Source organism: Cucumis sativus, chromosome 7 (genome assembly GCF_000004075.3).
Source record: "Cucumis sativus cultivar 9930 chromosome 7, Cucumber_9930_V3, whole genome shotgun sequence".
Classification (NCBI taxonomy): Eukaryota; Viridiplantae; Streptophyta; class Magnoliopsida; order Cucurbitales; family Cucurbitaceae; genus Cucumis; species Cucumis sativus.
The window spans coordinates 17,588,214-17,608,454 of NC_026661.2; the positions used below are offsets into that span (position 1 = coordinate 17,588,214).

At 31.2% G+C, this 20,241-nt stretch overlaps 1 protein-coding gene and 1 long non-coding RNA gene across 3 annotated transcripts; both read right to left on the reverse strand.

Annotated features, from left to right (window-relative positions):
* Positions 1 to 1,446: 1,446 nt before the first annotated feature.
* LOC101209468 lies at positions 1,447 to 11,285 on the reverse strand. Of its 2 annotated transcripts, XM_031888642.1 has the most exons (9): positions 8,647 to 11,285; positions 8,041 to 8,182; positions 7,845 to 7,927; positions 7,194 to 7,435; positions 5,977 to 6,063; positions 4,450 to 4,549; positions 3,427 to 3,640; positions 2,402 to 3,346; positions 1,447 to 2,314 (listed from the first exon to the last, which is right to left on the reverse strand). In XM_031888642.1, the coding sequence occupies exons 1-9, from the start codon at positions 10,828 to 10,830 to the stop codon at positions 2,145 to 2,147; spliced, it is 4,167 nt and encodes a 1,388-aa protein (XP_031744502.1). In that variant the 5' UTR covers positions 10,831 to 11,285; the 3' UTR covers positions 1,447 to 2,144. The 2 variants fall into 2 exon arrangements, with proteins under 2 accessions (XP_031744502.1, XP_011659296.2); XM_011660994.2 differs by having other exon boundaries at positions 1,447 to 3,346; positions 8,647 to 11,284.
* A 3,413-nt stretch (positions 11,286 to 14,698) lies between these two features.
* Positions 14,699 to 16,399, reverse strand: LOC105436160. The gene is made up of 2 exons (XR_970099.2): positions 16,113 to 16,399; positions 14,699 to 15,066 (listed from the first exon to the last, which is right to left on the reverse strand). It is a non-coding gene; the product is annotated as an uncharacterized LOC105436160 (long non-coding RNA).
* Between the last annotated feature and the right edge of the window lie 3,842 nt (positions 16,400 to 20,241).

Below are 20,241 nucleotides of genomic sequence, written 5' to 3' on the forward strand. Positions count from 1 at the left end.
GTAACCTCAATTTACAATTTTGGTGGAAACTTAATTGAGGGCTACTAATTTTCAGAAACTGTGTTTGTATTTGTGTTAGTTATTATAGTTAATGGTTGAATTATTATAGTTGGTGTTTGAAACTATTTTAGTTTAGGTATAAAATAGTTAATAGAATAACAAAAGAAAAAGGAAAAAAAAATAGAAATAGTAAATACTATACCAAAAAGAAATTTCAAATGGTTGAAAACACCAACTATTACATTTGGAAGCTCAAATACCGAGTAAGCACTTCACTGACTTGAAGTTGGAATCCTATGGTTTTAAAAGTTAGACTATGATTAACGGTTGTTATTACTACTATTATCATGAGTTTATTGGATTGTTATTCTTCCCGTTCAATTATATGTATCTAATAGGTTCTAAAACGTTGAATTTTGTTGAATAAAACCTCAACTTTTTTTTTATGTCTAATAAGTCTTCACAGATTCAACATTTTTACTAAAATTAATTGATCTATTTAATAAAAAATAGAATTGTATGTGTAATAAAATCCACAATTTTTTACTTGGACCTAGTAGATCAACAAATATGAAAAAATTGAAACAATACTTCATAAAAATCTCAAGCTCGAGGGGCAAAAGGAGGGCACAAATCAAGGTTAATTTCATCCAAAAACCAACCAAGGAACACAAGAGTCTCAAGCCTTTCCAAAATCAGTAAGACTTAAACCCAACTGCATTTGAGAGCTAGAAAGCGAGCAATCCGATTTTCCCACACAAGGACAAAATGAGAAACATTTCCTAACCTCCTCACCATCACAGTAATCTCATCAACTACATTTTTTACCTTGAGACTAAATTTGTACTATTGAAAAATTTAGAGACTAAATAGATAAAAATTTGAAAATTAAGGCAATAAATCTGTAATTTTACCAAAAGTTATCTTATCAACCTAGCAGGCACACACTAATTACACAGTAACTCCTTTCGCTCATAATATTGTTCAACAGCACCTATAGAAAAGAAAATGTAGGAAATTGCACAATCTTCAAATTTACCAACATTCCAATGATCTAAAATTCATCTACCTATTTAACCCAAATTTCTCATCAATGTGAGAAATTTGGCTTAGCACAAAGAAGAAGAGAACCAATAACTGTGATCTATTAGGATTAGTTGGAATAAAAGAACAATAAGAATAGAATACACAATGCCTTGAGAAAGTTATTGTACAGAGCTCATAGTTCAAATACTTACATTAAAACCCTTTTGGTAAGAAGTGCCTGGAGTTGCAGCCACTCCTTTATTTATATATTAACTATGAAATGATTATGTTTAAAACCAGAAAATCATGTTTATAATTTTTAAAATAAGCTATTCCAGGGTCACCTTGTAAAATTAAACTGATTCCAAGTCTTATCTGCCACAACAAAACATAAAGATGAATACACAAAAGAAGAAAGGATGTACAAAGGCAATAGCATTTCCATAATAGAGCAATTAAACTTTTAATTTACAGTAAACAAGGAGGTTTCAAAATGAACAGCCCTTTTGGGCAATTTTGCTAACGTAAGAAGAAAACTTACAGCGCTCTCCAGAACTGTATGCCAGAAACAAAAACGGGATGTACAAACCGTTTTACCCCCAAGGTTAAATGACATGAACATAAGATCAACCTGTCCCTAAACACTTACTCAAAATGCACCATAAAGAAATCTAGAAAATATTTCTTTTGGGGGGAATCAGGCGGCCGTGGATATCATCATCCATCCCAAAAATGGCACTGGTTAGTAAGGCCAGCAAAAAGAGTTCTGCAACACGCATTCCTGTAGTGGTAGCCAATGAAGATGCAAAGGTTCGAGACCAAAAGGATATTAGTAGCTTGGTTTGACAGAATCATACCTGAAGGTTACTGCAACAAAACTACATTCAGTTGCGCAATGGCGCAAAGAAAAACCAAAGCAGAAGCTAAGTTTTAGTAGAAGAGTGATCTATTATACAGTGTGGCATGTGTTAATCTGTGAAGCAGACTCCTGTTGATTTGGTAAACAGTTCATCTCAATTCTCCTGCTTCAGAGGTGAAGATTTGATGATGCTCCAATCATCATTCTTATCATCCTCCCAGGTACTTGCTGAAATCCCAGTGATCCGTAGGACATCTGCCTACGACAAGACATCCTCCGTTGGATGGCAATTAGATGAAATTTTAGCAGATACAGCATGTGCATTATCCCTATCACCTTCAGAGGGAGAACTAGTTTTATCCTCCATATGTAAAGTGGCGTCGCAACCATTTGCAATTTCCAAGTCAAAGATAACTGTCTGTCCCTCATGTACCGGATTAGTCTTTGGGAGGTTACTAGAGCAGATTGTCTTGGGCTGATTTACATGCTCGTCCTCAGTAGACTTGTGTCCCTCATGTACCGGATTAGTCTTTGGGAGGTTACTAGAGCAGATTGTCTTGGGCTGATTTACATGCTCGTCCTCAGTAGACTTGTGTCCCTCATGTACCGGATTAGTCTTTGGGAGGTTACTAGAGCAGATTGTCTTGGGCTGATTTACATGCTCGTCTTCAGTAGACTTGTGTCCCTCATGTACCGGATTAGTCTTTGGGAGGTTACTAGAGCAGATTGTCTTGGGCTGATTTACATGCTCGTCCTCAGTAGACTTGTGTCCCTCATGTACCGGATTAGTCTTTGGGAGGTTACTAGAGCAGATTGTCTTGGGCTGATTTACATGCTCGTCCTCAGTAGACTTGTGTCCCTCATGTACCGGATTAGTCTCTGGGAGGTCACTAAAGCTGATTGTCTTCGGCTGATTTACATGCTCGTCCTGAGTAGACTTGAGTTTGTCACTTCGAATACCAATTTCTGCTGCAATTTCCTGGTAATCAACACTTGGAGTACCTTTGGGAAATTCCAGACTAGACTTTTGATTGATTGCTTTGCTTCCATCCAATTGTCCATTTAGTTCAGACTTCCGATCTTCAGGGTCTGAAATGGTAGAACCAAGAGACGTTGTCTGGTGTTGGCCAGCCTCTTTATCTTCCTTACATGAAAGGCATGTAGAGTTCAATGAATTCTCAAACTTTTGGTTCCTTTTCCCCAAATTATTACCAGCAAAATCTTCATTATTGGCTTTGACATCATTAGTAGGATTATCAATATCACCATTCGAAATCTTATCATTTGGTTTGACACTGGATTCAATAACTGCAGGATCACCAGAAATCCCCATTCCATCTTGTGCAGTGCCCTCACTGCATGAATTTAAACAAGAACAAGGAGAACCTCTCTCTTCAGGGGAGTTTGCAACGACCTCCAACGTTTGATGTTCTGAAAGTTCAGGAGACTTGGATATGGATCCTACAAGAAAAAAAAAATTAATCTGTAGCCATATGAATTCGATGAGTGCACAATGAGCACAATCTCTAATAATTAGATACCTTCTCCAAGAGTTGTACACTCCATTGGAAGATGATCCTTCAATAGCAATTTCTGTAGCATTTCAACACCGGGAAAGACCAACAGACTCATTTTCCTCATCCTTTGTTTGGTAGTCTCATCAAGGGGTTTGAAACCGAAGACAGAAATCCATGTATCTCTTACCTCAGATATTGCAGGAATGACCAACTTTTCCACATTTAGAGAGGACAAAACCTGACAGATAAAGGGGTAACAGAAGAAAAACAGGCACGTATCAGTAAATCAAATAGCACAATGATATGAATTTTAAATGAACTTCGTATAAGTCAGCTAGGACCCAAAAAAGTCAGATATCTGTTAACGCACACATTTGATATTGACTTTCGCACAATAATATATTAGTACCTTTGAAGTAAAATTACTGGATGTCATCAAGCCTCTCCTTCAGGAGAGGAAACTACTAACACAAGGAACTATTTACATTCAACTAGAACAGAATCACAGATTAAATGAGACAGTCTAGAACTAATATAAGTTACTGTCAACAAGGGGCACAGTCACTTGAGAATTCCTTTATGCCGTAGTATATGTTAAAGCACTATTATTTTGAATCTTTGATCAAGATGACTACTACAGCCAGTAACTGAGAAGACAATATACAAGATCCTTCACTGATATTACCCAAGTCCAAAAATGTATTTAATACGTAAAATGTTCAAAGCTTCAAAGCTCAAGTTCCAACCAAACACATTTTAGAATTCTATTTGATAGCTAAAAGTTTTGAAAACCTTCAGTGTTCACCAAGTTCCAACCTAACACGTTTTCATATTCAGTTAGCTCGCAACAAATTTTGACTCATAGCCGAAAAGCTAAGTCTAAACCTATTACCGCTATGCATCTCTGTCTATGCTGCACCCTAGTAGGAAAACAAGAAACAACCAAATGAAATCTAGAAGATTAATTAATACTAGTAATTTATTGTAGCACAAAGAATACACAATGACATGACGATTCGATAAGATATAGAATGCACAATAACCTACTGATTCAATTGCACTGAGAAAGCGACGGCACATTCCCTGACGCCTATACATATAACGAGTTCCAATGAATGGCATCTCCGCTAATTCATTTCCATGGATCCTATTTCATCAACCAGGAAAGAATTTCAATGTTAGTGTTAGAAATTTATGGGAGAAATAAAAATGAACAAATAAAAACAGCATTCCCTTCCACGACTAGAAAACATGTATAGTGAGTTCATACTCTTCCATAAAACTTTTTAAAAGTCAAGTCTCAGCCCTTTTGATAGGTTCCCAAGTACTTCCTCAACCACCAAATAGTTGACAAAACTAGCAAACAGCCTGAAACTGAGGGCTAATTTAAAGCCATGCAGCTAACTTAGGAACATCAAGCGGTAAAAGATACAGAAAAGCCCTTTGCCCCTCCCTTTAGGATTCAATATAGGTATACTGAACAAACTAGTCTAGTGTACAGATCAACTAGAGTAATTGTGGGGATGACATAAGACTTCTTAATGCCCTCTTGCCCCGCTTGCAAAATGGGTTTGAAAATTAAAAAATAAATAAAGAAAAATAGGGGAGTTGTAATGTTATGGGTAGCAAAAAAAATAAAACTATTTACAAAATATAGCAAAAAACTTAATTGTGCTATAGAGTGTTTGGTAGATTTTGCTATATTTTGTTAGTTTCAATATTTTACAATCTTTGAAAATGCCCCTAAAAATATATATATAAAAAAAACATGATGATGTTGGATTTATTAAATAATAAAATAAGGTTGAGGTTCACAATATTTTAGAGGACGGTGAGAGCTATGTATCTCATCCAAAGCACTGTACAAAGCCTGGCCTTTTGTAGAAAAGAACCAACAACCAAAACCAAAAAAAAAAAAAAGGTGAGTGATTATGCATTGTTCCTTTATAAACATTTGAAGGATTGCAAATAACAAGTGGTACACAACATAATTAACATGAATACACATGAAGTATAATTATGAACTTTCCATAGGGTAGGGCCAACGATTTTGCATTCACTTGATCAGGAAAGAATACTGTCCTACCCTAGAATAAATCCAAAGGAGCTTCCATTTCTTAGTTGTGCTCATAAGTGCTTGTTCAAATAGTCGGTGGTCTCCTTGACCTTAGTAATCACGCTTCAAGTAAAGTTTGCATCTTAAACAAAATGCACCAACTGTATTTCAGACAATTCAGGGTGGTTTACTTCAATGACATCTTTTTTCAAAAGGATACGAGTCTCGCTATTATTAATATAAATAAAGAGACAAAGCTCAAAGTACATGAGTGTTATACAAAGAGCAATAGGAGGGAGGAAGGATCAGCAGGCGCACCCAAGCATCTCATCTAGGTTGACATCCCCTTAGCGCCCTCATCACATCCAAAAAGCGACAATATAAGATCAAACAAAAAGCCACAAATACAAAGGTGTTCTGGCTTTTATCCTTACTACATCTTCTTTCTTCTTGATTAAACGAATAGTATTTGCAATGAATTCAAATGAGATTTAAACACAAGATAAACCCAAACATACCTTAAGGATGCAGCACATATAACCTCATCATCCTTTTCAAGAATTGCAGTGTAAAAGCCACTAAAATTTAGACGAGTAAAATTTGACCTGGAAAAGGAATTTATCACTTCTAAGTACACATGCCTTGCTTCCATTGCTTTAGTAATTAGTACAGCAAGCACAGAAATCGAAAGAATTGAAGGTATTCAGAGGCTAAAATACATGTAAAAAAAACTACTGGTTATTGTACTTAAAATTGGGTTTAACCATGAAAATTTTACAAGTAATTTTTAATGCTTTTGAAGCCAGTCATTTTATCTCAGTTCACCATATTTACATCCATATATGTCATTATGAAAGAAGAAAAAACGACTTCTCTGATAAAAGATAGATGTTTTAAGCAGACAAAATTAAGGTCCTACCAACATAAGACATTCCAGTCCTAAATATTATGCTATTCGCTATCTGCAAGAACTCCTCTCCTATTACAAAACCCTCATCCTTAAGGTGAACCTTTAGGCCATTTAAGACTTCAGAGCCAAGATCTCTAGCAACAAAAGTGATGCTTTTGGAATACAGTTTCAATTTTCAACCCCTTAAACAAAAACTATCATCCTGGAAAGTGATGTCAGTTGCTTTATTGCTTTGTCTTGCTTTATTTCTTTGTGGGATATCAAATCTAAAGCACTTCGTATTTATCCCTTCACTTTACTTCTAACCAACTCACAAGCTCTTATATAAGCTTCCCTACTTATTTATCTTCACATAAATGCATTACTCAGTTTCTTATCATAAAAGTACATATATTCCCATCATTTTAAGCATCTCAATGTGTGCATCAGAAGAACTAACTACTAGTAACAGATGTTTAATAGAATAAGTTTGGAAAAGCTTAAATGTAAAATTAAGTTACTGCTCAACTAGAATTCTACATTCAATAGTCAAGGGACCAGCAACTCCTCAGTGAATAAACTTTTTAATGAATAAACTTGTGAAGAACGAAAAAATTCCATGGACATTCATCATTCTAATAAGTTGACGTTTTTCCACATAAATTAAAATAGAAACCAAGTAATTGATGAAAGTGTGTCCACTTATGTATCCTACAACCTCAAGGATTAGTTGCTGGGTGGAAAACTATGTCCGGTATGAAGAAACTAAACAACTAGCGCATATTTTGTATACAGAAAAAAAAATGTAAACAAGTAATAAGTTACTTAGAGTTGAAAGGTACTTACCCACAGTTATAGAGAATGTTATGAATCAAATTAATGCCACTTCTGTGGTCAATGACAGGCAAAAAGCACTCATCCATAACAAACAAGGCAACTGCAAGCTCAGAATTACATTTAATCTTCTGAGCTACTTCATTGCAGAGACTAACATCTGAGTCAACATCACTTCTACGTATAAGAGTCCATGAAAATCCTTCTTTCATATCCTGCCTAACCCCAAGAAGCCTCTGTAGCCTTTCATGTAACTGGAACGACATTAAATAGTTCAACTGAGTAAGTGAAAGCACCATAAAACCAAATAAAAATAATGAGTAAAAAAAAGGTTTTTTTTTACATATTTGTAAGGAAGGAATTCAAATAATTTGCATTCCAAAGAAAGAAGCCATGATACATGACCAAGAAACTTGGCCTTGTTCCTATTCAAAGAAAATACAACCATACCAAGGTATAATTTAACTTAAAGCTGTAGATAGATAACTGATGAACTGCTACAAGTGGCACAGCCACTTTACCAAAATTAAGAATACGAGAGGTTTTTCAGTATTTGTAGTGCCAGGGACAAACATCCAATTCCAACTCCGAACTGTGAACTCAAAAAAAGTTTAATATTTCCAACTCTGATTATCATAACATAACAAATAACTGAAATATTACCATTTGACATTTCTTCCCGCAAAACAATGGGTTATTCACGTCATCACCAGAAGCATTATTCATCTGGACACATATGGGATGATCTGCAAATAATAATTGCTCATTCACAATTCTGTTTACAATAATATAACAACATAAGCATTCCAAAAGAATAAAACGAAGGATCCACGGGAAAAATATATCTACGATTCATTACATTTTTCCTCACAGAGATCGCATTTACATAACACATCTGCAGCTGCCTCATGATGATCATCCATAGGATGTAACCCTATCGTGACTTGTCCACATACTTTGCATGAACAATACAAACAGTGCCAGGGACCAGAAGGAAACTTCTGAAAGTTATACAAAAAAACAAAACAGTTAATGGCTCAAGATTTTAAAGCAAACTATTATAAACTTTGGTACATCAAAAAAAAAAAAAAAAACACCAATTAATTATGGCAACAAAAAGCATGTCCCATTTGTTAAAAAGTAAAATCAAGTCCCAAAGAGTTTTAGGGGCTTTCTTACAAAATTATCACATGTAATTGATACAATATGCAAGACTGAAAACTAATCCAGACATCCAAAAGTATTACCTCTTCACCTAATTCTTTATGTAAAAAGGAGTAAACAGAAGTACCTCAACATATCAACGGCTTACACATGATTTTATCGTTTAGTTATAGGACCGAAAGAAAAAAAAAACTAACTTAAACAGAGTTAGAGTATCCCAGAGGAAGAGCATGGACCCAAAAGGATTGCTTGATTGCATTTGAATGTAACTCACACACACCAATAATTGATGAGCCCTTACCTTAATATCCAGGCAACTTTGATGAAACGTAGATGGGCAACTATCACAACAAATCAAGTCTCCACCATCTCCACAAATTCCACAAGTATCATCATTAGGATCTTCGACGTCAACATCTACAAAATTGTACCCTTTACATTGTGGTTCATTTTGTTTATTCCATGATTCCAACAGGCATTGGAGGAGGGAAGAACCAGTATGTACATATATATTTTCAAGTGGCTGACCAACTCTGCTTCCTGCATGCATTTCAAATTTTGAGATTGTAATAACTTCATCACAGCAGCTGCAATGAATTCCATCTCTTGTAAGCCTACCCTCAAGCTTCACCCGCGTCTTTCTTTGGTTCATGTACTGTACCTTCTCATCAAGTGACAAAATCCCCAAATCTATCATCCAAGCAAGTAGTGTCCGCTTCCCATTATATAGCAAATATCCATCATTGGAAGAATCTGCAGTTTCCTCTGTATTTCGAACTAATAAAGCACATCGCTGTCTATTTTGTGTCCGAAATGAACTAGGAAACCCCTTTTCTAGGCTATTATTACAATCAGAATTATGAACGTCCTGATGCAACATAGCTTTTTTCCTCTTTCTCTTAGTGGACTTGGAAACTGGACTTCTTGAATAACTTGCTTTCTCATTACACTTCATATTTTCAATGATCCCTCTCATTTTAAATTTTTTATTTCTCCTTTGTTTCTTCAATTCTCCATCCTTCTCCCCCCCTGCTCTTCTAACCCTTGTTAGTGTCATGATTTCTTCATCTGGTATTGGAGTAAATATAAAACCAGTCTTATAAACTGTGGAATCGCCATCACCTTCTTCATAGTGCCTTTTAAGTACATTATAAGCCAGGGTGATTGACCAGTGAGTTCGTCCCTCTGGACTTACATAAACTGCATCCTTGTACTCCCGATTAAATCTGGGTCTATACTGAACTGTCCAACCAGCAGTTTTTAATATTTCAGTAATCCTCTCTCTCAATAAATTCTTTGCTATTGATCTCTTGCATTCATCAACTTCGATCTTGGGCTTTTTTACTTTCTTCACTTTCTTAGTCTTCTCACCACAAGAAATTACCTTTGAACTCGCTGTCAGTGTTGCTTCTGGTTCCAAAATTTCCTGAGATAAATCATTTCCAGCCTGCAAAGTTTTCTTCATGTGTATTTCTTTCCTAATATGCCTCTTATCTGAGGATAACCGATCAGTTGGCACATTACTTCTCACCTTGTTTCTCAACTTCATACTTAATTTTCTCGCTAACCTAACCTTTCTTCCTTCAGTGTGCTCATTCTTCAACGCTCCATTGCTTTTTTGCAACTTTGGTGGTCTTCCTCTTCCACGCTTGGGTTTTAAGGTATTTAATTCACTATTCAATTCATCAAACAATGAATTGTCATTTTCCTTATCAATCTTGCGTGGCCTTCCACGCTTCCTTTTTAACTTCTTATTCCTCAACTCACAAACAAATTGATGGTTCTTTTCACTCTCCAACTTGGGTGGTCTTCCACGCTTACGTTTCAACTTCTTCATAGGGCTAACAACTATTTTAGGACTAACAACTACTTCCTCAACTTCCTTTTCAGTCTTTCGTGGTCTCCCACGCTTTCTTTTTACCTTCTGATCTCCAGAGAACAATTGTTGTTCACTTCCTTGTTCTTCACTTCGCCTCTCTAACTTCATTAATTTCTTGCCATACCTAGTGCTCCTACAGTTCTGCACCTCCATATTATTGTTATTCTCTTCACTAGCAGCTACACTATCGCACTCTACCTTTTCTACAAAACTCGACCGCAAAATTCGATCACTACCCTGTAGTTTATTAGCCATAAATTTTCTTTTCACTTTGTCCACTGCGTTTTTACTTCCACCTTCAATGTGGCCATCATCCACCTTTCTCCTTTTGCTACTCCTATTTTCCACTTCAGCATTTTGCCCACTACCCTTAAAGACATCCACCACAACTTCCTCAACTCTCGCCTCACATCCCTTCTGGATTTCTAACTCCGGCAACTCTCTCCCAAAATCACAACTAACTGAAACCGAATTCAGATTTTCCTCACCACCTACATGAAGATTCCCCAACCCTTGAGTGCCCTCCCCATCCAAAACTCGATCAACATCAAAATTTTCCTCTTTCCCCTTACTCAACAATTTCTCAGCACCCGCTTCCTCTTCCATAACCCCAAAAACACACAAAATACCAAAATGCTCAAACAGAACCCCCTGAACCTAACCAAAACTCCCACCACACAACACCCATAACACAAAAAACAACTTCGACTCCTCCAACCGAAGCCAAAACTCCAAAACGCAAAATGATCCAAAGCCAGATCAAAAAACCACTTAGAAACAAGAAGAAAAAAAACACAGAGAAAAATTACAGAGAAAGAAAAGGAAAAAAAGAAAAGAACAGATCAAACCCCGAGTGTGGCAACACCGAAGAACAAGGTTCCAATGCAGCAAATTCCAAGAAATTAGAAAATCGTGGAAGTTGAAGAAGGGTATAGAGGTCAACAGGTGTGTGATTGGGTAACAAAACTCTTCATATTTTGGAAGGAAAAGAAATTGATATTTGTAAATTTGGGTTTAAAATGAGAAAGAAAGAAGACGGGTTTTAGTGTGTAGGAAGAAAGAAAGGGGCAGAGTCGTTGAGTGCCTTTTTTATTAAAATCAGTTCATACAAGGGTAGGTTGGTACGTAATTATTTGAGGCAAGGAGGGCTAAAATAGTGATTTTTCTATTTACGATTTCTAATTTTCCCTCCACAAAGTATTTCCAAATTAAAAAATTATGTACGTATAACCCCCCAACAATTTGGGGGACATCAATTCAATTAGGGCTTCTTCTTTTCTTTCTTTTTCTCTTTTAATTATTGCCTCACATTTCCAAATTCGACACATTTACTATTTTACTTTTACCCTTCCTTTTTTGTTTTTTTACTTTCACAAATAAAAATACTTTTCTTTCTTCTTTTTTCTCTCTTCATTTTTTATAAAATTAATTTTAAGTTCATTTTAACCTCTTCTTTTGTCATTCAAATCAAACGTAAACCCCATCTAAAATAATTAACAACAAATTTATAACTAGAACCAAATTTAATCAGTAGCTCTATTTTAACAACCTTTTAGTAGTTCTTTTTTTTTTTCTTTTTAGGAGAATGTACATGATCAATGCTTTGACATATTTTCTATAAAGGGAGCTTTTTTTATTAAGGAAAAAAAAAAGAATTTAAAGGCCAAATGAACTTTAAAGCCTTTTGAGAATTATATTTTTTCAATGGGTAATGGATAAGTGGGAATGTTGGGATTATTCTACTCTTAAACCCATGTGGATGTCTACTCCATCGTTTTTATTGTGTTTCCTCTCTCATAATTTTCACTTTTTTAAAAAAATAATGTTTTAAACCAGTTTTGATGAACTCCTACTCTTCCATAACTATATGAGATTTTAATTTTGTTTGAAATTTTATTGAGTATCTTTTAAAATCTATAGATAAGAAAATGTGATTTTTGTTTTGGAAATTCCACTAATAATATAACTTTTTTATTTAAAAGAGAAACAAAAATGATATTGCAACAATCATAACTTCAAAACATTGAAAACAAAAACGAGTTCTTATTCAACTAGGTTAAAATAAATAATTGTATATTATCGTATTTTAAAAATGGTGAAAAATGGGTAGAAGTGTTTAAAAAATATAACAAAATGATAGATTCTAAAAATAATAAAAACTTACTTAAGTTTTTAATAATCACTTATTTACGTGTAATATAAATTTTTACTGTATTTTGTAAACATTTTAAAATGTCTATTAAAAAATTATATGATTAAATTTTATAATTCAAAAGTTGATCGGATATCAAATAGCGTAGTTTTGATAAATTTAACAAAACGGCAAAATATTTACGACTCGGCTAACAAAATGAAAAAGCCCATGAAAAATCATTTTTAAAAAAATCAGGTTTGTTCTATAAGATGTAAATATTTGATTAAATTTTATAATTCAAAAGTTGATGGATATCAAATAATGTAGTTTTATTTGTAAATTTAGAAGCTGAAAAAATCAACTTTTTCATTTATGACGTTAACACAAACAAAGAAAGTCACGAGTAAAAGTGTTCCAATTTGGTCTCTATCAAATTATTTGTTGCCTTACTCATATGACTCATATCACAAATTAGACAATAACTGCTAATTAGACTTTGTTTATGATTATTTTGGCCAAATTTAAACAATATAGGAAGTGAAATAAGTAAATTACTTTTTTGAGAATGTCCTTGAGTTGTAGTAAAAATATGCTTCATACTAAATCACTTTGACATTTTGATTCTTACATTTTTTAAAAGTATGACTCTTGAAATGCTTGAAATGCTTCTCCATAAAGCATTAAATTTAAGAAAGTATTTAATTTCCATACAAAAACTTCCTAAAAAAATAATGGTTATTTTGACCTTTATCAAAACGTTCTATGTATAGCATTTCTAAACTATGAAACTTTAAGGAATGGTTTTCCAGCCATAAAAAAGTTTTTGACTTTGCCAAAAAATAATTCCAAAATACGTCAATATTGCTTTTTATAAGAAAATAGCTCAATAGTGTTTTTGTTATATATAGTTTTAATTTTGTATGACTTTCATTTGTTTCTTGTAAACATGGAAGTTTTAAAATTTTTAAGGCAAATATCACTTTAACAACTAAATTATGAGATTATATCCGTTTAAAGAAACTTTACAAAATATTTATATTTACGACCAGTTATAATAGATTTTGTTTTTAGTGGTTTTATCTGCATTTTTTATTTTTTTTAAAAACATCTAATTTAGACTTAAAACTAATAATTGTATTAGTTTAAATTATAAACTTTTGGGATTGTCTCAATTTAATCTATAAGTTTTTCAATATAATAAATCGACAAAATATGTAGAACAATTTTGAAAACGAAAAATACAAAAAAAAGATCTGTCATTAATTGGTCACATAATATATTTGGAGAATATGGTTTAGATTTGAGTGCCCAAATAAAATATTTTTTCGGTAGACGATTGTTTATATTTGAACGATTATTTTAAAAGATTTTTTGGACACGATCATTTAAATTATTTGTATAATTTAGATTCTTTGTCCACTGCTCGATTTGGCTACACTATTTATATGGATCGTTTATTAAATCTAAATGAATTTTTAATTTTTTTTTTAATACACAATCAAATAACACCTCAACAAAATAGAAGAGCTCAAGCAATATGATTAAGCTTAATGAGAAAAGGTGCTCTATTCTTTAAATTTTCATGTGGACTTTGTGGGTTGAATCATGGGCCCAATTAATTGAATATTGGGTTTGATTGACGTCGGGCCTAAATTAAGTCCTTTTTTACGCTTAATTAAACTTGAGTCCAATTATTAATACCAAATTGGACTAAACTATTTTATTCAACGTACTAAAATAAATAACAATTTTAGAAACTATAATTAATGATACATTAATATTTTAAAGAAAGTCGTAAATATAACAAAATCTTTTGCTATATTTACGATCTTTTAAAAATATTTTTTATATAAAAAATGGTATGAATTTTGAAGACATCGTTAGAGGTAGTCGATAAACGAAAGAAATTTATGAGGACGATATTATTTACTTGCTTAATTTTAACAAATCAAATAATTATCTTAATTAATTAGATTATTAATCCGCTTGAAAAGTAGTAGGACAAGTGCTCGATCAGTCCTTAAGTTTAGAATGCTCCCCTCCTATTGATTCATTCTTGAATCCTACGTAATTTTGTTAGATTGCATCCCTAATTGGTAGCCAAAAAATAAAGTCTAAGATATCAATTAGATTATTGCCTTATATACATATTGTATATAACCATTTGTGATGACCACACATATCAAAGAGTGACATTACACTAAATTGAAAAGGTCAATTTTTTCAATAGCAATACTAGCACTTTCAACATTTTTTTGAAGATCCATATACTTATATATTTAATTTATAGTTTAAAAATAAGACATAAGATAAAATTGTATTTTTCTTACGTATAATAACTTTTAAGGAAAAATATCAATTTAGACTCTTTAACGCTTGGTTTGTATCGATTAATCCACCATTTTTCTGGTGTGAATTGTAAAATTATGTATATTTCCATATGGTTAATAGAAAGGGGAAGAGAAGAAGAAGCAGAAAAGAAGTTGAAAGAATTTACAAAATGCATCAAAGCATACGTAGTATGATAAGTCGATCGGTGTTCTCTATACGAAGGATCGCCATCTTTTGGCAACGGAGAAAAGCTCGACTTCATGATGGTAATGGTGAATTAGGAGGAGAGGCAGACTGCACGAGAATGGACCAAAGCATTTGAACATCTTCACAAGGGCAAGACTTCACATCTTTATACAAAATGTAGATTCCTTTTCCTACGTAAATAAATAACAAAAAGATTACCAAAACTTCAATTCATGGTGAGTTTGCATTGAGATTAGATAAAATTTGAACATTCTTTCTCTAATTTGTTTGTCAATCAAATACGTAATTAGGGTATTTTTGAAGATTAAACTTCTATTATTTCAAAAGTTTCAAATTTAGTATTCTCCCATGTTTTAATTTATGTTAAATTGATTCTATTACCACTGTGGCTAGAAATCATTTATAAATGTGGCTAGTTAATCACAAGTAGTTTACCTAACATTTGGAAAAATAGATTTTTTTTTGCGTAATTTAAGCAATGTCACTGTAAAAATCAAAATCTTCACCAACAATACACAATTTTAAGTGTTATTTACTAAAAAAACAAAAAATCGCACCTATAAACATTCATTTTAGCTCTTAGTTTCTTTCTCCTTTATCAACTTAAACTTTACGATCTTAAAAATCATAGCAAGTTTTGAAGAAAAACAAGTAGCTTTTAATTTTTTTTTTTTTTTTTATAAGTTGGCTCGAGAACAACTTATTTTTATATTTAAAGAAAAAAAATAGAAATTATGGTAAAAATTGGAGAATAAATAGATTTAATTTTTCTAAAAAAAAGCAAACTATGGAATGGCTAAATTGCCAATTATTTGAATTGATAAAGAGACGAGAATAAAAATAAAAAGCAAAACACATTACACATATGAACACAAGACTTTGGGAGGAATAACTTCCCATAACTAACAATGTAGGATTTTGTTTGGATTGAATTTCTACGCTTAAAAAGTATTGAAATGAAAAAGAAAAGATTTTATTTTTAAGCTCTCGAAATAAATCCAACTAAAACAAATTATTCATACCAAGTTGTGTCTTTGAAAGAAAATAAAAGTTCAACTCAACCAACAAATACGAACAACGACCTCCGAAGCATTACATTATTGAAAAAGAAATCATCACAAAATAGTTAGGTTTGAATCAATCAATGTCGATGACAAAAAAATATAGAACAAAAACTGATGCAGATGATGAATTAGGGGTCAAAGTAGACGATTACGGTTTGATTTGTGAGGGGAGTGAAGACGATCCCAAAGCTTCTTGAAAGGTGAAATGAGGAAGGATTTGAACCATCCCATTTGAGGAAGAGAACAAGAGATTTGGGGCTGTGGGATATGAATCTCTGAAAGCTAGCAATTAGGTTTGGTTCATGGTTGGTGAAGAAGATGAGAAAATTAAAGGAAAAGAAAAACAAAGAGAAAGAGGTTTTAGAAAGAAAAAAAAAAGAGCTTCAAAACTACTAATGTATGGTGAGAGTTTGCTTAGGGGCTTAGGATTTAGCTTTAATGTAATCCATATATATATATATATTATAAGGACACATGATTTTCATTATTCACATTTTTTAATCTCCATGTCCAATAATATGGTGGCATTTTAAATCAATGTAACAAAAGTAGTATCAAGAAATTGGGACATTTTAACTTTTATTATTGAGTATATATATGCATGTATATATCAAGAGGTTTGACCTATAAAAGAGGAAAGAGAAAAAAATTTCAAAAAAATAGAAAAGATATTTTTTTTTTAGTTTTAAGTTTGGAAGATTAGATATACATGGTCTTTAAGTTTTCAAAATGTATCGATTTAATAGTTTGTAACAATTGGTTCTAAATATCTAAAATATCAATCATTACTGTTATTTTAAATATTTATATGAATTTATATTCATGACGAGAAAAGTTGTATGAAAAAAAAAAGAAGTCTATGAAAGTTTTGTTTGGAGGTATATACTAATTAGGGATAATCAAGAAATTAGAAGAAAGAGTACAATTGCTTTTTTTTTTTTTTATTTCTTCTTCCCTTCTTTTAGTTTATCTTAAATTAAAGATTTTATATGATAAATAACATTTGGAATGTCTTCTTTCATTTCTTCCCTATTTTGTAAAATTAACAAATTTACCCTTATTAAAATATATAAATACATCTAACTTGACAAGTTTAAAACAAAAATTTGTTGGATAAATGTACACTATTTTATTTTCCTTTTTAGTTCCACGAGTGAAGAGTTGGAACTGGAATAATCTAATTTATCTGGTCGAGATCATATGTCAAAATGAGCATATTTTAATTGATCTACAAATGTGTTAACAATGGAGAGAAATGTGGTTTGAATCTTCTACCTATTTCTATTATATACTAAAAAAAGAAAAGGTAATCACAACATGCATCACGTTTAAGAAAAATACTCAAGTGTATTGCACCATTATTAAAAATTTTCAAATATATATAAAATCTATTAAAGGTAATATATCGTTGATAAAACCTATATCAACAAAATTGTTTATGGTTGTTTAAAGGATTGATCGTGATACACACCTATTTTATGCTATACTATTTTTAGTCTTCAAAAGAATCTTACAAATATTTTAACATAAATATTAGAAAACTCGTATCTTTAGTCCTTTGAATGGGGGAACTAAATTCAAAATGACTTTTTGTGCAAGAGATATTATTGATATATAATGATTATGAGGAAATTATGTATGATGCCCTAATTCAATTATTAAATGGGACGTTTTATATGTATTATGTGGAGTCTTCAATGACCAATTGTTGAGCATTTAAATATTAGAAAATTTATCTTTCTTTATAACTCCTTGTTTTTCCGCTTTCAAATTGTATATTTTTAGTCTCTAAATTAATAAAAATTTATATTTTTCATCCTTCAACTTTCAGAAGGTCTATTTTAAAATTTTATGAAATCATAATTTAAAACAATAAAAATTAGGTTGAAAAAGCACTTTATCTCGATACGCTTTCATAAAAGTAATAATTTAATCTCTGAACTTTGTGTTGCAATGATTTGGTCAATGTAGTTTCAATTTTGTAGCAATTTAGTCTTTGAACTTTAGTGTGTCACAATATTCTTGAATTTGTGACCTACTTAGCCCCTAACTTAAAAAAATCATATGTCAAATTTAATAAATATTATTTTATGATAATTTAGACTTTGTATTTTATAAAAATATTAATATCAAATTAACTTATTAGTTTATTAATTTAGAACTCTAAATAAATATTAACCCTAATTTTACAAACCTAAAATCGAGAACTAAAAAGATACATTTTGAAAACTTAGAAACAAATGCACATATCAACAACAGAAGGATATGATTTAAATCGAGTATCAAGTCATTTTTCCTAAAACATATAATAAACAAGGTAAAATTGTCGGTTACATTATTATAATTAAAATGATATGATCATATGATCAATTATATTAAAATTAGCATCAATTTAAATCTAAACTATGTAATAGCATACAAGGAATTGGTTGTAGGAGAATGAACCACGTGAGACAATTAAATTTTGTGAAGAGAAGTTTGGGGATGATAGTACCAATAATTTATTTCATTTATTAAATGGGTGTAAGGATGTGTGTATTATTATTATTGCATTAGATTTAGATACAACCAAAATGGTATCTATTGATTAATATAATTGCACTACACAATTTAATATATTTGTGGTAATTAAGATCCATCCCCTACTTTTATATTTTCGTAGCAATAACGGGTGCTATGTTTCTATTTTCATTTTTCTTTTTCTACTTTAACATTTCTCACAATTAATTCTTTTTTCTATATTTAATAGTAATAATATGAGTTAATAATTGAAGAATAGTAATTTTGGTTGTAAATTTGGATCATGTTTTTATGTCATAAAACAATCTAAAATCTATTTTTCAAAACCAATATTTTATTTTGTAATTCAAATAGTGCGAATTATTTAAGGAATATTTTTATGTTTATACGTTAAGATTTTGGGTTTAAAATTTTTCTAAGATAAAAAACGTATACTATTATATGTTGAAATGTTATACAGTGGGATTCAATTTTTATATTAAAGATCAATTTGTATCTTTTACAAATAAATATCTATTATAAATTTCAAAATAGAGAGATATATGAACATTAATAATGAAGATCTCTGTAACTTAAATTTGATTGTTAAATTAATCTAATTATTAATTTAGTTAATTTTTTAAAAAATCTTTTCATGTTGATAAGAATATCTGTCCATAAAATTTTATATGGATATCAACATTTTAATATAATAAATTAGGTTTCTTGTTATCCTAATCTCTTCTAGAACACCAATAAACTTTACCCTATTTCTTATAATGTTTTAAATTATTTAACATGCAAACTAATATTAAGAATAAAAGGTTTAAAGAAAAAAACATGAAATTATATCCATTAATTGATATCTAAAAATTCAAAGTTAACTTTGACTTTGTTTTTTAAGTTTTTAGAGAATTAATGGATAATTTTAGCTCTTTTCTTTAGTAATTAACAAGAGAGATTAAAAGGAACATTATTAAAAAGATAAAACAAGAAATGGCTATATTTTTATAATTCTCATTCCCTCTATTAAGAATAGAAGAAAATAAAATAAAATTAGAAGCATCATTTTACAAAAATGGCACTAAATTTACACAACACTTTATTCAATATAAAATTAGAAAGTTTCCATAATTAAAATTATCATGTTTGCTTGGAGAAATATATTACCACAAGAGTTTTAAAAAAAAGCTTTACTGATCGTGTTTGATTCTTGATTCATTTTCGGTTTTGTGTTTTCAAAAAAAAAAAAATACAAGAAAAACAAATAAAACATGTTCAGTGTAATTGATTTTTAAAAAGTACCATTTTAAAGTTTTACTTTGGAACCTAATACATATAGAAAAAAAGAAGAATTTGTTTTTGTTTTCTAAAACTATTTTTGAATCACGAATCAAACCGAGCTCAAGATTTTCTATCGTCGAATCAACCGAAGAAAGTATTTTTACTTACAAAAAATACCTAAATTTTTACTAATGTTTTGAATAGATAGTAACATTTTACCAAAATGGCTCTATTTGAAGCTTGTACTCTTAACAATGATTTTTCTTTCTAACAATTTCATGCATTATTCTTGCAAGAAAACGAGCAAATAATTTTGGTCTTGTGTCTTCATCAAAGATTGTATGTGTGTGTATATATATATATATATATATCTAACCTAATTTTGTAGAAAAACAAATGGGTATAGATAGCACAACACACCATATATAGTACAGTATAATAAAATATCCAAAAAAACTTTGGATTTTCTTTCTAATAGTCTCTTACAAGCTTCATTTG